At 46.5% G+C, this 15,975-nt stretch overlaps 1 protein-coding gene across 1 annotated transcript in view; it reads left to right on the top strand.

The window, feature by feature from the left end:
* LOC138162025 (diacylglycerol kinase gamma-like) overlaps nucleotides 1-15,975 on the top strand; it is a 61,005-nt gene that overhangs the window by 6,428 nt on the left and 38,602 nt on the right. The window contains exons 2-3 of the mRNA XM_069089138.1: nucleotides 394-434; nucleotides 1,859-1,949. Of these exons, the coding sequence (XP_068945239.1) occupies nucleotides 394-434; nucleotides 1,859-1,949 (132 nt within the window). The remainder of the gene's footprint in view (nucleotides 1-393; nucleotides 435-1,858; nucleotides 1,950-15,975) is intronic.

Below are 15,975 nucleotides of genomic sequence, written 5' to 3'. Positions count from 1 at the left end.
AGAGAGAGAGAGATAGAGAGAGAGAGAGAGAGAGAGAGAGAGAGAGAGAGAGAGAGAGAGAGAGAGAGAGGGAGAGGGAGAGAGACAGAGAGAGGAGAGAGGGAGAGGGAGAAACAGAGACAGAGACAGAGACAGAGACAGAGAGAGAATGTTTTCAGGTTTGTAAAGCACTATACAAATATTATCTGACTTGATCCTCCCAACAAGCCTGGACAGGAGGGGCTATTATTATCCCCATTTTACAGGTGAAGAAGCTGAGCCTCACAGAAGTCAAGTGACGTGTCTTGACTCCAGATCCAGTGCTTTGTCCATGGGCTCTAAGTAAACATGAACTCTTATTCATTCTTATTGTTGTTCTTAATATGCTTACTGTGGTGGTTCATGTTCTTCCAGGAGAGGCAGTTTGGCATCATTGAGAAAGAGCTGGCCTCCAAGTCAGTTAGACCTGGGTTCAAGTCTTGCCTCTGACTTCCACTGGCTGTTTGACCTGAACAAGTCAGTTAACTTCTCAGTAGCCAGGGCAACTCTAAAGGTTGCTAGTTGCAAAGAAGGTGCTAACCTGCACCAGAAGAGGGAGCTTCCTCTCCTGGGAGTTCCCTGAGTCAATGCTACCACAGATCCAGTCCCCCTTCTCAGATCTAGCCAACATGCTGGAAGCCTTCTCCTGGGTGTTCTTACAGTCAGTGGGTCCTGGGGGAGTACTTGGACTGTCCATCTGCTTCCCTTATTCAAACCATACCCTCCTTTCCATTTGGGCATTTTCTCAGTGAGCTCCCTCAGCACCACTTCTACCATAAGTCATTATTGGAATTGGACAACAAGGATGCATTAAGAGAAGCCGCTTGCTGTAAGGAGAGAAGCCAGAGTCTCCTTCCCCACTAGGCTTCGTCAACCCCCTTCTGGAGACTGGTGTTGAGTTCTGGTTGCAGGATATTGATAATCTGGGGCACTCCCCGGGGAACAAGACCAGGGAGCTTGAGGGTTAATTACCTATCCCAGTCTCCCTAACAGAATGTAAGCTCCCTGAGGGCAGGAACTGTTTCCCTTTTTCTTTGTATCTCTCTCACTCGGCCTAGTGCCTGACACTTGATTATGAGTAATGAATGCTTGTTGACTGATCACTTTATTGAGCTGCATTGAAAGAACTTTGGTATTTGGTCTGGAGAAAAGACACTGGGAGGGACATGATCTCTGTCTTCAAGAAGGCTCAGAATCACAGCCTTTCAGAGCTAGAACAGAACCTTAAAGTTCATCTAGCCTGGCTGCTTTATTTTACAGCTGAGGAAACTGAGGGTCAGAGGACCCCCTCACTTAAGGGTCCCCCACCTCATTAGAGACAGAACTGGGGCGAGAGCCGTTCTCTCCTGCTTCTGATCTAATCAGTTAGATTCATTTGGCTTTAATTGCAGAGAAATTAAATGCTGTCCTTGGGTTCAAATTAAAGGAAGACAGGCTCCAGTTTAATCTAAGGAACTTCGTGATGATTAGAATTGTCTCAAGATGGAAAGGCCTGCCTTGTGAGGTAGTGAGCTACTCATCACTTGGAGGCATGAAAGTAGAAGCTTTTGTGGACACATGTTGGGTTAGTGATATAATGGTAGTCTATCATGCAGGTAAATGCCTAGATGACCACTTCAAGCGCTAAGCTTCAAAGCTCTAACTAGGGGAGGGGCAGAGGGGCTCTGCTCCAGGTTGCTTTCATGAGGAGGGGCATGCTCTTTCCCAAGAGTGTCTGTCATTCCCTCCATAAATGCTGAGAATCTGGGTGAACGGGTCTGCCTGGGAGCGCCCGGGTCCACCTAGGAGTGGGTCAAGGCTGTCTTAAATAAGCCCCACTTTTTTCTCTTCCACATCCTAGGATGAAGAACAGGCTGTGGTACTTTGAATTTGGCACAACAGAAACCTTTGCTTCAACCTGTAAGAAGCTGCACACCTTCATAGAGGTGGAGGTGAGTCCTCGCCATGGCAGATCTGGAACAGAAAGGGCCTTAGGCTGGACACAGAGTCCAGCCCCCCCCCACACACACACACACACATACACACACACAGGTGGGACTCGAACCCTGGTCTCCTGCCTCCCAGTCCGACATGCTATTTACCCTTCCATGCTGCCTCTCAAGCAAAGTGTGACTTTCCCGTCAGCCTCATTTTCCGCCTCTCCAAAACAGCAATGACAATAGCTCCTACTCCTAGGGCCGGTGCCCTGCGCTCCGGATCCCCCTGATCTTTGGGGCAGGTTCCCAGGCAAGCTGAGTGTGCGCTGTCTCTCCTGGCCAGACAGCAAGGTCCTCAGGCCAAGGCAGGGCTTCACTCGGCACCTGAAGAGCAGAGGCTTAATCGATGCCTGCACGAAAGTCAGGTGAGATCACTGTATAAGGCACCTCCTAAGCTGTAAAGCACTAAATACATTTACACGATCTGAAATAAACTACAGCATGCCGTGAGATGGAACAGCATGAAATGGTGGGACTGACAATATAATATGGCACGTTCTAGGATGGGATAGAAAATAATAGACTGATATCATGTGATGATTGATGTGATATATGGAATGGGATGGAATCCATAATATAGCACAGTCTGGTATTATGGGACGTATAGTGTGACATAATGTAATCTCGTGACAGAGCATGATAATATTAGAATATAACATCGCCATGACAACATACCATGGCATAATATGATATAATATATAACAATCTAATATTCTATCATGTCATATATAACATAACATAATCATATAATATCATATATGTAGCGATGTGATATATTGTCTAACATAATATAGCATATTATATTATATAGCATAATACACGATATCATATATCATATAATAAAATACAATAAAACATAATGTAACTAACAATATAATGATACATGTTATCCTATGATCTAACAATGTTGTAACATACTCTGGTCTTCCAGCTGTGCCACTCTAGCCAAGTGTGAGTGGTGGCAGGCATGCCCAAGGTAGAGGCTGTGCCCACAGACTGGTGGCTAAATGGAAGGGCTGGGAGCTGGCCACCAACATGGAGCCACTGAGGCCGGCGCTCTGGGTGGGATCACAGTGTAGTGGCTGGACTTGGAGCCAGGAAGACTCAGGCCAAATCTTGCCATTGGGCAAAGCATTTGGCTTCTCTGTGCCTCAGTTTCCTCACCTGTAAATTGAGGAGTTTGGACTTCATGGCCTCCAAGGTCTCCTCCATCTCCAGATCTAGGATACCACAATCCTTCTCCTCTGGGGCCTTGCTGTTTCTTGGCCTACACCAACCTATGAGACACCCCTCTGTTCTCTTTCCTCCCCTGGCTCTTTGACACACTCTGGCTCCACTCACTGCAGTTATGAGGTTCCCAGTATCAGAGAACCAAAACTGGAAGCAGACCCCAGCTGGCTCATTTTACAAAGGGGGAAACTGAGGCCCAGATAATTATGTGACTTATTCAAGATCATGGAGGGAGTGAACAGCGGAACTAGGACCTGAAGCCAAGACCTCTGACTCCAAAGCCAGCCTTCTTGGGGCTTTCTTAATTGCCTCTTGTCTCTAGAAGAGGCAACACCTTGAGTCTGCCCTATTACCTTTGGCTCATAAAGCTGCTCCTTGGCTGCCCCTTGCCAACCAACCCTCAGAGTTGTCTCCCCAAACTCTGCTGTGATTTCACTGGTGCAGGGAGCACCACTGAGGAAGCTCCCTCTGCCAGCCCAGATCAGGGGTCAGTGGCCTGAGACCCCAGAGTCAAGCGACCTGCCCAGAACCCCACAGCCAGGTGGATCTTGAACCCACACCCTCCCAACTCTCTCCATTAGGCCACACTGACCGTCCTTCAGCTTTCTTTGTCCTCAATACAACAGCCCATTCCTCATCAGGATGCTCTGAGGACACTAAAGGGTGCCGACCTCCATCAGTGGGAGCTCTAGAGTGACTTTTGAGATGGTCTAGTCCAGGGGTTCTTAACCTTTTGGGTCACAGAGCAGTCTGCCAGACTGTTTGTCATGGATGCCAATTGCCCAGAGGGAATCATCATCCCCAAGATGCTTTTGAATCAAAAACAAATTCAGAGGTTTCACCAAGTCCTCTGGCTCCGCTGCTGGCCTCCTCTGCCTCTCCCTCTGTTGCCTGGTTACTAATGCACCAATGGGCAGGGCCCATTTCTCCATCTGAATCCGCCCAGTGAACCTTTCGCCAAGAAAAGGCCACTCAGGGAGAGCAGGGCTGTCTCCTCGGCTGTCGGTGCCTGGAGGATGCTGGGGGCAGCCAGCAGGAGCAGGGAGCTCACTGGGGAGGAGGGCCCCCCTTCTGTTTACATACAAATATGCTGATTGGGAGAGCTGGGGGAAGGAAGAGAGGGGTGGCTGCCTGATGGGGTTTGGAGAAGGCAGAGAGGAAGGCAGCTTTCCTGTCGGTACAAGCATCTGGCAGGGTCTCTTTAGACATACACTGTGTGAATGGTGGAGCTGCTGCCCATCAGAACCAAGCAGTCCTCCCCTGCCTCCTACAGCTGTGCCTAGAAAACAATCATTCTCTCTCTCTCTCTCTCTCTCTCTCTCTCTCTCTCTCTCTCTCTCTCCCTCTCCCTCTCTCACACACACACACACACACACATTCAGAATATGAGTAGGCCTCTCTCTGCCAGCTTTGGATCCCAGAAGAAAGATTATTTCTATTATTTAGAAAAAGGCCTCAGGCCCTTTTTAGTCTCTGCTAAGGATTCATGCTTCACACAGTGGGAGTGTGTGTGTGGAGGGGGGGGGAGTGTGTGTGTGTTGTGGGCCATTGGGGTGGTTTTGGTAAACTTCCTGTTATTTCTATCTCCCAATAACAATCCTTTTTAGCATTTATCCATAAAGAGCAAGCAAAAAGAAAAAGGGAAATCATGTGAGAAACAGTCTGGCGGCCTGGCAGACAGGAGGGGTGCCCACGGCCGAGTTGAGAAAACAGCTGATTTTTCCAGGATGGATTTGGATCCTGCCTGACAGGCACCAGAGATGAAAAATGGAGAGAAGAAGGAAGGGAGGAGTGTGGGTGAAAGATGTGAGGCCCCATGACCATCACCCCCAGAGAGAGATGGGAGCTACTGATGGGGGCAGGGAGAACAGGAATGTGAAGAGACCCTCTGCCATGGGGCCTCCCAGGCAGGTTTGCTCTCAGCAGAGTTCTGTCCCTGGCTAGAGAGATGGGTGGCCTGAGGGTAGCCTGGACACCTGAGGAACATTGAAAGCATCTGAGGAAACCCTCTAGAATGTTGAGAGATCCTTTTTTGGAGCATTTGTGGAAAGGTGGGGATGAGAAATGTACAGAATGGCCAGGGAAGGACTGCCATGTGAGCCAGAGGATGGGAGATCACTGACTTGTAACAAATGCTTGCCTGGTCCTAGGGAACTCCACTGAGGAAGTTTCTGCCCCCAGGGCAGATCAGCTACGGTATTGCTCTACCACCTAGTCTTAGCTATCTGGGGCACAGAGTCTTTAGCTGACTTGTCTTATTTTAATTTATTTATTTTAATACTGGAGCAGTTCACCATTTCCTTTTCCAGCTCAATCTACAGCTGAGGAAACTGAGACAAATAGGGTTAAGTGACTTGCCCAGGGACACAAAGCTGGTAAGTGTCTGAGGCCAGATTTGAATTCAGGTCCTCTTGATTCCCTCATCACAATTTGGAAATAACTATTTTTAAAAGGAGCACAGAAGTGCGCTAACAGCATGACCATAAATCATGCTTGAGAAACACTAATAAAAGTTTGGCAGACTGCTAAAAAAAAGATCATTTCATATATTTTGGAAGTTTCTTTCCATGACTCTTCCTACTAGGGACTAAACAGTATATACTATACCTCCTTCAAGAGGCCTTTAATTCTCCAGGTCATCAATGCTGCCTGTTCAAAAAAAGATCCCTGTATCCCTGTATATTTAGTTTAGCTCACGTTTACTGGGGGGGGGGGGGGGGGGGGGGGGGGGAGGTAGGCCATTAGATCCCAGCGTTGGAACAGAAAGGCACCCCAGAGGTGGCTCAGGCCAACCACCTCATCTGACGAGGGGGAAACTGAGGCCCAGTGAGGCTAAGTGGCTTGCCTAATATCACACAAAGTACTGAGTATTTGTCAAAAGTGGGATTTGAAACTAGGTCCCCTGATTTCAGAACCAGGGCTCTGTCCATCATGCCCCACAGAAGACCTGGTTATCTATGAATGTGCCTGATCCCTCAGTAGAACTGGAAGGCAAGACTGTCTCACTTTAGTCATTTCCCAGATCCTCACTGGGTACCCGGCATGAGGTAGGCACTTAAATACTTGTTGATTGGTTGAGATTTAAATATTATTATAGACATAAATATACATGCAATGCATGCACATGTTTGACCATGTGGGTCCAAACATACATGTAAACATATGCACATAGACAGATTGTGCACAAACAGACCTGCCTGTCCATGAGCACTTATATACATGCCTACATGTGCACTGCCTTGCACAAAGCCACACCTGTCTATACATGCACACACATGCATGCACATAAACACACATGCACCCCGAGACACACACACATAAATCTGCCGGAGGAGGAGCACAGTTTAGTAGACACCAAGCTGGCCTTGGGGTCCGGAAGAGCTGGATTCAAGTCCTGCCTTTGACCCATCCTGGCTGTGCCACCCTGGGCAAGTCACCTGACCTCTCAGTGCCCCTAAGGCTCTTCAAGTCAACAACATTTATTGAGCACATACTATGTGCTGGGAGTGTGCTAAGCACTGGGGACCCCAAGAAAGGCAAAAGGTGGTCCCTGCCCTCAGGGAGCTTACAATCAGACTGGGGGGGCTGACAACAGGCCAACAAAAATGTACAACAAGCTACATGCAGGATGAACTGGTCGTTGTCCTTTGTAGCCAAAGAGGACCAAACTGACGTCACTACGTCGGAGCCAAATGGGAAATAATCAGAAGAGGGAAGGCATGGGAATTAAGAGGGAGCGGGGGAGGCTGGGGTTGGGGTTAGGGCTTGAGGGAAGCCAGAGAGGTCAGTGGTTAGAGGGGAGGAGGGAGAGCATCCCAGGCATGGGGGATGGGCGGAGAGAACGAGAGCTGAGAGAGGGAGGGGCTTGTTGGTGGAACAGCCGATGAATGGTGTCACTGGATCTAGGACGTGCTGGAGAATAAGGTGTAAGATGGCAGCTGGGTTATGAAGGACTTCGAATGCCAACAGAGCATGTTGTCTTCGCTCCCAGAGGTAATAGGGAGCCCCAGGAGTTTACATGATGAGAGTTTTCACCTAAAGAGTTCTTCAATACAAATGAAATAATAGGTCCAGACTCCCTCCTCCCCAATACTATTCAAATACGAAAATATACATTTGCACATGTATGTGTGTGCTCATTCCATGTACATATGTGTGCATGTATATCCATGTACACATGTGAGTAAGTGCATGTGTGGTCACTGTGCACATGCATTTCTGTGTGTGTATGTATGTGTGTACTCACTCAAGTGTGAGTGTGTGTGTGTGTGTGTGTGTACATATACATAAACCTCTAAGCATGCAAGGCTTTGGAGAGTGGCTATCAGAGCCCTCCTCACTCCCCTTCCCAACCAGAAAAGCAGAAAGGGGAGAGCTGCCCATCTCCACTACTGGGGCCAGTTCAAAGTCAAGCCTTCCCACCCATTTTCTCCTCTTCTTTCTGTGACTGTCTCTCCGAAGACTGGAGAAAGAGGAAAGCTGGCCTTCCTAGCACTCTCTCCTCTCCTCCCCATTGGGATCGGGACCCTACCACACCTCTGGTTACAGTCAATAGAAATGAAAGACAGGTTGGACTGGTGGTGGAGTAGACAGCATTTTAAAAAAAAGAAAACAACCAGGTTTCATTTCCACTCTGCTCTGAGGAGTTTATAAAACCATGACAGAATACAGGATAAATGCCTAGTAAAATACGCTCCAGTTAGAGGGGGGCGCTATCAGTTGACCAGGGATTGGAATTCCAGCCCTGAGCTAGGAAGGAAGTTTCCTCATCAATTTCCTTCCCTGTGGCCAGAGCTGCCAATGCTGCCATCCTCCGTGCTCAGACCTGGGACAAGTACACACAAAGCAATCTGTGTCTGGGTTGACCACAAATGTTTATGAGAAAGAAAATTAGGTCAGAAAGAGGGGGGGAGAGGGGAAGCAACTTATAGCTGAATAACAAAACAAGCTCAAAAACAGGGGCCAGTTGCACCCATCCAAAGGAAGTCTAGGGGAGGGAGATGAGGGCAGTGGAATTCCTCCACATTCCCTAGAGTCCTGGGCTTCTAGCTACATGGGGGTACTGTCACAATCAATCAGAGTGGTCTATATCTCCCCAGTAACCCCCATTGTCTTCCCTGCTCCTCCCAATTAGCCACCCCAGTTCCAGTGAACCACTTAATATTAATTTTTTGTTGCTGTTGTTCACTTATTTCAGTCATGTCTGACTCTTTGTGACCCCATTTGGGGTTGTCTTGGCAAAGATACTGTAGTGGCTTGCTTTTTCCTTCTCCAGTTTAATATCAATAAGCTTTGACAAAGGGATATTTACTCTGAATATATACTAAGTAGGCAATTGCTGTCCCACCCCCAACATCTTGGGGACATATTCTCTCCTTTCTCAGCTTGATTTCTGGGGAGAATGGGCTCAAGCTTGGCTGGGTTCCTACATAATATGCGTTCCACCACATTCATGTCCAAATGCAGCATGGCTGCTGGACAAGTCCTCAGTTCACAGTGAACTGGATCCCAACACTCACTCCTTGTTCCTTAAAGCATCAGTGCTGAGCTGGCTACAAAATCCAGACATTGAGATTATGGAAAACGTGGACACCAAGATACCTGCTCTCTAATTCCATCGCCTAAAATAGAAAGACCAAACGCAAAAGCCAGAAAAGAACCCAGTCCTGTATTAACAGGCTTCGTGTCAGACTCCCTGGGGAGAGCCGTCCCTCATCAGATGCCATCAGCAAAGGAGTCAAACCAAGAACTCAGCCAAAGAGGAAAACAGTCTTTTTGAGGACACTCCCAGTTCTGGTCACATAGCCAATCAAAAAGGCTTCTCCTACCCACATGGTTAGCAGACCACAACCAGTTAGAGAATGTCTTTGCATGCTCCACACCCTCAGGCTTTTCCAACCTCTCCCACATGGGGAATAGAATCGGTGAGCGTGTCGACGTGCTCTGTACAAGAGCTAGTCCCCATTAATTAAGATAATGGAGTCAATGAGAAGTATTCTCACAGCGGAAGGTTCTAGTAGATAGACTGGAAAACTCTTGAGAGTTGAAGGAAATTAGGAGGTAAGTGTGTGGAAGGAAAACTTTCCAGATATGTGGGGCTAGCCAGTGCAAAGGCAGAAAGACAGGAAATGGAGTGCCATGTTTGAGAAACACCAAGTAGACCAACGAAGTTAGATCATGGGGTACATGGAGGGGAACAAAGATAAAAGGCAAAGAAGCTACAGGAAGGTGGATGGATGGTTCACAGACTTTCCTTGGAGAGATAAATAAAGGAGATAAAAGCTGTATCAATTTTCCAACAGAAACAAGAAGCATCATTCCAAGGGCAATTTGGTCATCTTCATTCTCACGAAGAGCATTTATAAGAAATAACTACCAGGAAGTTATATAATGACAGTTCATCTAGCAACATCTATGAAGAACTCAATAAAAGTCTCCAAGTTACATCAGCATGTATTTTCATATATGGTGACTTGATTGCAAAGATGAAGATAAGAGAGGAAGATAAAAAAGAGCTTGAAAACATGACTTAGTAATACGTCATGAAAGAAGCCAACCTGACCTGTTTAAACAAGCCATTGATGCAAAAAAACAAAAAAGGAAATGGATAAAAGAATGGACATTGGCAGAGACTGTCACCATTTCCTAAGGATTTACATTGCTTTGCCCACATAAATCAGTGTCCACAATGAGGAGACTCAAAGACTCACACACTAAAAACAGAAATATGGCAGTGCAGGGCAACATCACTTTAAGACATAAAGTCATTTCTAAAATCTCATGAAGGATGATGGTGAAATTACCACCACATACAACAATAAAAAGCATAAGAAGAAAACTACACCTACAGAAAGCTTGTGATCCCCAAAGAACATAAGGAAGACACTAGAAAGAGGATAATGGATGAGACATTGTGGATGAATGGAAATCTGCATCATCGGAAGCAAAACATGGATTAAGGAGATCACATTTCCAACAAAGTTTGGTAGTCTGTACTTTTTTAACCTGGACCTATGATTTCATTGGCATAGGGAATTTTTTTATAAGGAAACTTCTATCCACGGAGATGGAGCATTATGAGTTCTGCAACAATCTTATAGTATTGCCTGGGGGGAAGGGAATAAGCATTTATATAGCACCTACTGTATACCGAGCACTATGCTAAGTGTTTTACAATCATTATCTCACTTGATCCTCACAGCAACCCTGGGACAGAGGTGCTGTTATTATCCCCATTTTACAGTCAAGAAAACTGAGGTAAACAGAGAATGAGTGTCTTTCCCAGCATCATACAGCTCATGAATGTCTGAGGCACAATTTGAACTCAGGTCTTCCTGACTCCAGGCCCAGACCTCTATCCACTGGACTACATAGCTACCTTTCTGAAAGGTTACACAACCATTGCAAATTAACATGGGATCTCAGATCTAGAGCTGGAAGGAACGAGCCTCAGAAGCCATCTGAGTCAAGCGCCACCCCCCATTTTACAGATGAGTAAACTGAGGCCCAAGGAAGTGAAGCAATTGCCCAAGGTCACAAGAACAGTAGTATGGCCAGTTTAGAACTCATAGGGACCTCAGCTCAGACTGTCCAATTCAACCCTTCATTTTAAAGGTGAGGAAACTGAAGCTCAGACTGGTTACTCTCCCTGTCTCACCTCACAAAAGGGGAAGACACACACTGTGCTGTTTATACTATGCATTAGAAGATAATGTTCATTTTCAGCCTGCACTTGCTGACCTCTGCCTTTCTTACTTCCTTTTTTCTTTCATTTCCTATGGGTGGGTTCATCACTTGTTTCACTTCTGTCTTCCCTCTCCTAGCCCTTGACTTGTCCTTTATGTTTGCCCAGCACTTTACAACAGAGTTCTCCTCCAAAGCTCCCCTGGGGCATGGGGTCACAACACCATAGAATCAGAACTGGAAGGTCGAGGTCACCCAACACATTTTACAGAGGAGAAAACTGAGTCCTGAGGGTGTGAAAGAATTTGGCCAAGGTCACAGCCATGATCCGAAAAATGGCTCCTCCCAGCATAGCTCACACTGAGCCACACTGCCTTCTGTATTTATTCATATTTATCATTGTGTTGATGAATTTTCAGAGCCCTACCGTGAGAAAAGGGGACAGACATGACCCGTTGGTGATGGAGAATATGTTCAAATGGTGAATCAGGACAAGGGCTGAAATGTGTCTTCCACTGAAAGTAATCACTGCATTTGGAGACAAGAGGACCAGGGTCCATATCCCAGCTCTGTCACCATCTGAGTGCCCTTGGGCAATTGTTCAGGCTCTGGGGACACTCTCCCTGCAACAGTATCTGCCCTCAGGGATTTTAAACACTGCTGGAGCTGACATGTTCCCATATAGGTATGTGTCCAAGAGACAGAAAAAAAGAGAGATGGACAGACAGGGACAGAAACAGACAGCTGTTGGTTTGTTTGTTTGATCTAAAACTTCATTAACTTTGGGACTTTATGTTGGGGAACTCCCTCTACCTGGCTTCTTTTAAGATAAAGGTCTTCCCAGTTCCATCTTCACATGTCCCAGAGGCTCCAACACCTCCCCCTGGAAGGTTATCTCCCTTCTACTCTTGGTATCTTTGTACACAGGAAGCACTTAATAAATGCTGATGAGAGCCTCCTCCTCTTCTAACATTACCTTCCTTCTATTCTTGGCATCTTTGCACATAGTAAGTGCTTCATAAATGCTGATGATTGATAGATTGCCAAGGCAGATTGCTACCTGTTCTACAGTTTGTAGTGTTAGAACATTGGCCTCCTGTGCTGGGAAGTTAAGTGATTTCCCCAGTCACAAAGCTTTGTTGTGGTTGGGTCATTTTAGTCCCTTCTGACTCTTTCTTCATGATCCCATTTATGGTTTTCTTGGCAAAGACACTGCAGTGGTTTGCCATTTCCTTCTCCAGCTTATTTTACAGATGAGGAAACTAAGGCAAATAGGGTGAAATGACTGGCCGAGGGTCACATAGCTAGGAAGTATCTGAGGTCACATTTGGACTCATGAAGTGAGTCTTGCTGATTGCAAGCCCAGTGCTCTAACCACCGTGCAACCTAACTGCCCCATGGCCGCTAGAGAACAAGACTTGAGTACAAGGCAAGCTCTCAATCCTCTTCACAATGTTGTCTTTCATTCAAAATATATGCAAAATGAATGTAGCTCCTGTAAGTTAGCTTCCGGTTCCAAGGGGTCCAAAAATCCCTATACAAATACCTCTGTTTACACTTCTGTTATAGAATTGATGACTTACTTATTGAGTGAGCTGAGATGCCTTCTTTGGGGACTGGGAGCATATCAAAGGGGGCCTCTCCCCATTGCTTCCAGCAGAAAACAGCTAACATTCTGCCAATTTCAACCCCCGCCACCATGGCAATGGAAGTCTTCAGTGTTCTGGGGATCCACATTGGCCTAGGAACTGCCAGCAGTGGATGGGATGCCTGGCATCCTCTGATCTGGTTCTGCCCCCAATTCCCCAGGGTGTTGTGGGCATTGCTGAATTATCCCATGGTTCCCAGAGCTCTGAGTCTGACCAGACAGCGGCTTTCATGCCCACACGAATTGTTGCTAAGATCTCTGAAAGTGGAGGAGAGTCCAGGCTAACTGGTCCAGAGCCAGGAAATGCCAGGCTTCTCCCACCTCTTTCCCACACTTGGGGAAGTGAGGGGGCACATGAGCACATGGGCAGTATTGGTCCCTTGTCTATGAGATCATTGGAAGGGGCTCTGTGATGAAGCAACTGGGTCAGAATCCTGGTTTCTCTTACACCAGAGCCAGAAGGGACCTTTGAAGCTATCTTGGCCTTCAGGTGAGGAAACTGAGGCCCAGATAAATTAAGCACCTTATCTAGGGTCAGGCAGCTAGTAAATGGTACAGAAGAATTACAGTATTATAGATTTAGATATGGAAGGGACCTTGGAGACCTCCTCTTTTTACAAATGCAGAAACTGAGGCTGAGACAGGTAAAGCCATCTGCCTAGGGTCCCATAGTGAGTATCCAAGGCAGGCTTAGAAATCAAGCCTCTCTCCACTACCCCATCTAACCAACTCCCTCTGAAAACTTGGTCTTGGAGGGGGAGAGGCAGCTCCTTCTCTTTCTAAATGAAAAGTTTCCTTTCTCCATCCCCTAAGGTGTATTTACTCTTCTTCCTGAGCAGAGAGGGCTTAGCCTGCCAGGACTTTAAATTGGGGAGGGTGGCATGGGGGAAGAGGGAAGATGTCATAGCTTTGCCTTTCATCTAGCTCTGAGGCAAGAGCCAAAAATATGGAGAAACAGCAGTTTTGTTTGGGAGGCCCCCCTCCCTGGAAATGAATGGAGCCCCCGCCTTGGAGATGAATGAACCCCCCCCCTTTTCCTCCCCTCAACTAGCACAGTGTTCTGGGTCCAACCTCCTGGCCAACGCCCCTGCCAGCTGTCCTCTTTCAAAAGCGCCATTGAGCTGCCCAGGCGCTGGCATAGAGACCAGCAAGAGAGGAAGAAAACATACTCTGCCCATTGGACGCTCTGCCTCAGATCACGTCTAGGGGCCAGCCAGGCCACACTCCTTGGGCCACAGATACAGCCAGAATTCCACTTAACAAAACCTCCTTCCAAATTTCATCGCCTCTCAGTGACACAAAGTCAGTGGGACAAAAGAGGTGGAATGGGCATGAGGCAGGAGTGAGGAAGAAGCCCCATAAAAAGCAGCTAAATTCAGCATTCAGATTCATCTAAATTCATGTGTGTATAAATATATACATACATACATACATACATATGTGTGTAGATATATATCTATATGTTGTTGAGTCATGTCTAACTTTTCACGACCCCATTTGGGGTTTCCTTTGCAAAGATACTGGAGTGGTTTGCCATTTCCTTCTCCAGCTCAATTTACAAACGAGGAAACTGAGGCAAACAGAGTTAAATGACTTACCCAGGGTCACACAGCTACTAAGAGTCTGATGCCAGATTTTAACTTAGGAAGAAGAGTCTTTCTGATTCCAGATCCAGTGTCCCATATAGCAGATGGATGCACGCACACACACAGGTGTTGAACTCCCACACCCTCGACATTCCTGAGTGGGTCAAATAAGATCAAAATATAATTTTATAAGTAAATAAAAATACAATAAAACATAATGTGAATCTGTGGTTTTATGAGTCACTAGGTGTAGCACCAATGCAATATTTACAGTGCCCATAATCACTATAAATATACCTGCATGGTGCTTAATTGTAAAATATAACAGACTCTCCATACAGAAGAGAAAAGCAAAACATTTATTCAAACACCAGAAAACCAAATCCCAAAACCAGTACCTTATTCCATCATAGCAACAGAGAAGTTAGTAAGCCACAACAGCACAGAGAGCCACACCATCATTTAGCCTTCCCACAAACCTAGCTGGCAAGCACCAACTTTTACTCACAAACCTATCTAGCTCCCTCTCCTCCTCCCAGTCTAGCTAGCTCTGACTCCCAGTTCCCAGTGGGCTCTGCTCCACCCTTTAGCAAACTCCTCCCACCACAGGCTCCATGTGATTACATTCAGCCTATTAGGGGGAAGAGTATGTTTTCAAAGCAGGGAAGGTCTTCAGATTCCCTTAGGCTTATTAAGGGGCAGGGAAGGTCTTTAAATTCCCATTGTCATTACACTAGGCAGGCAGTGGATCTGCTTCTATTGGAGTGATGTCAAATCACAGTAGTGAACAGAGTCAACTTTGGAGTCTGAAAGACCTGAGTTCATGCCCTGCCTCTGATACATCTTGACTTTGGGAAAATCACTTAACTTTTCAATGTTCCAGGTCACTCTCTAAGGCAAGAGTTCTTAACCTGGGGTCCATGAACTTTTAATTTCTTAAAAAATATTTTGATCACTATATTTCAACATAAGTGGTTTCCTTTGTATTCCCGCATGTTTAATGCATTTGAAACCATTCTGAGAAGGGGGCCAGAGGCTGCCCCAGATTGCCCAAGGAGCCAATGACACAAAAAAAGATTAAGAACTGCTGTTCTAAGGCTACAACTTGCAAACCAGGTGCTAACCATGGGCAGAGGAGTTTCCTGGCCCATTGAAATCACAGGTCTATGAAAGGGACCTGAGTAAGTGCTCACCTAAGTAAGTGCTCATCCGTTCAAACCCTCCTTTTTACAACCTTCCTGACAAGTGGCAGTCCAGCTTCTGCTCAGATACTTCCAGAAGTAGAAAGCCACCTCCTCCTGAAGTGGATATTCCACTGTTGCATGGCGCTAACTGTGAGAAAGAGCCTCCATGTTTGGAGCTGAGGTCTGCCCCCACCCCACCCCCCATAGATTAGCTCACCTGGGCCCAGGTCTGTCCTTTGGTGCTGCACAGAGCAAGGCTCCTCCCTTTTCCACATGAGAGCCCTTCAAACCCTTGAAGCTACCTCCACCACCCCACCCCGAAAGCCTTTTCCTTGTCTTGGGGCTACATATCCTCAGCTTCTTGGGCCTGTTCTTATCAAAAATGCTTTCCACATCTACCATCTGCCCAGTCACCTTCCTCTGGACAATCTCCTTTGTCAATATTTTAAAAGGTAACAAGTAGAACCGAACAGAGTTCAAGTTCAGTCTCCATCATTCTGGGGAATTCATTGTAGCCACCTTATGCCTACCATGCACTCGTTCGTGGACAAACACTCATTTTCAATTCTTTATAAACTGGAATATCATATGACTCAATGAGAGAAGGAAGGAAGGGAAGGGAAGGGAAGGGAAGGAAAGGGAAGGGAAGG

This window comes from Petaurus breviceps, unplaced genomic scaffold (assembly GCF_028583685.1).
Source record: "Petaurus breviceps papuanus isolate PSGF00001 unplaced genomic scaffold, PetGlider_PUasm1.0 186, whole genome shotgun sequence".
Taxonomy (NCBI): Eukaryota; Metazoa; Chordata; class Mammalia; order Diprotodontia; family Petauridae; genus Petaurus; species Petaurus breviceps.
Note: the sequence above shows the minus strand (reverse complement) of the source record. Positions and strands in the feature narration are given on the sequence as shown.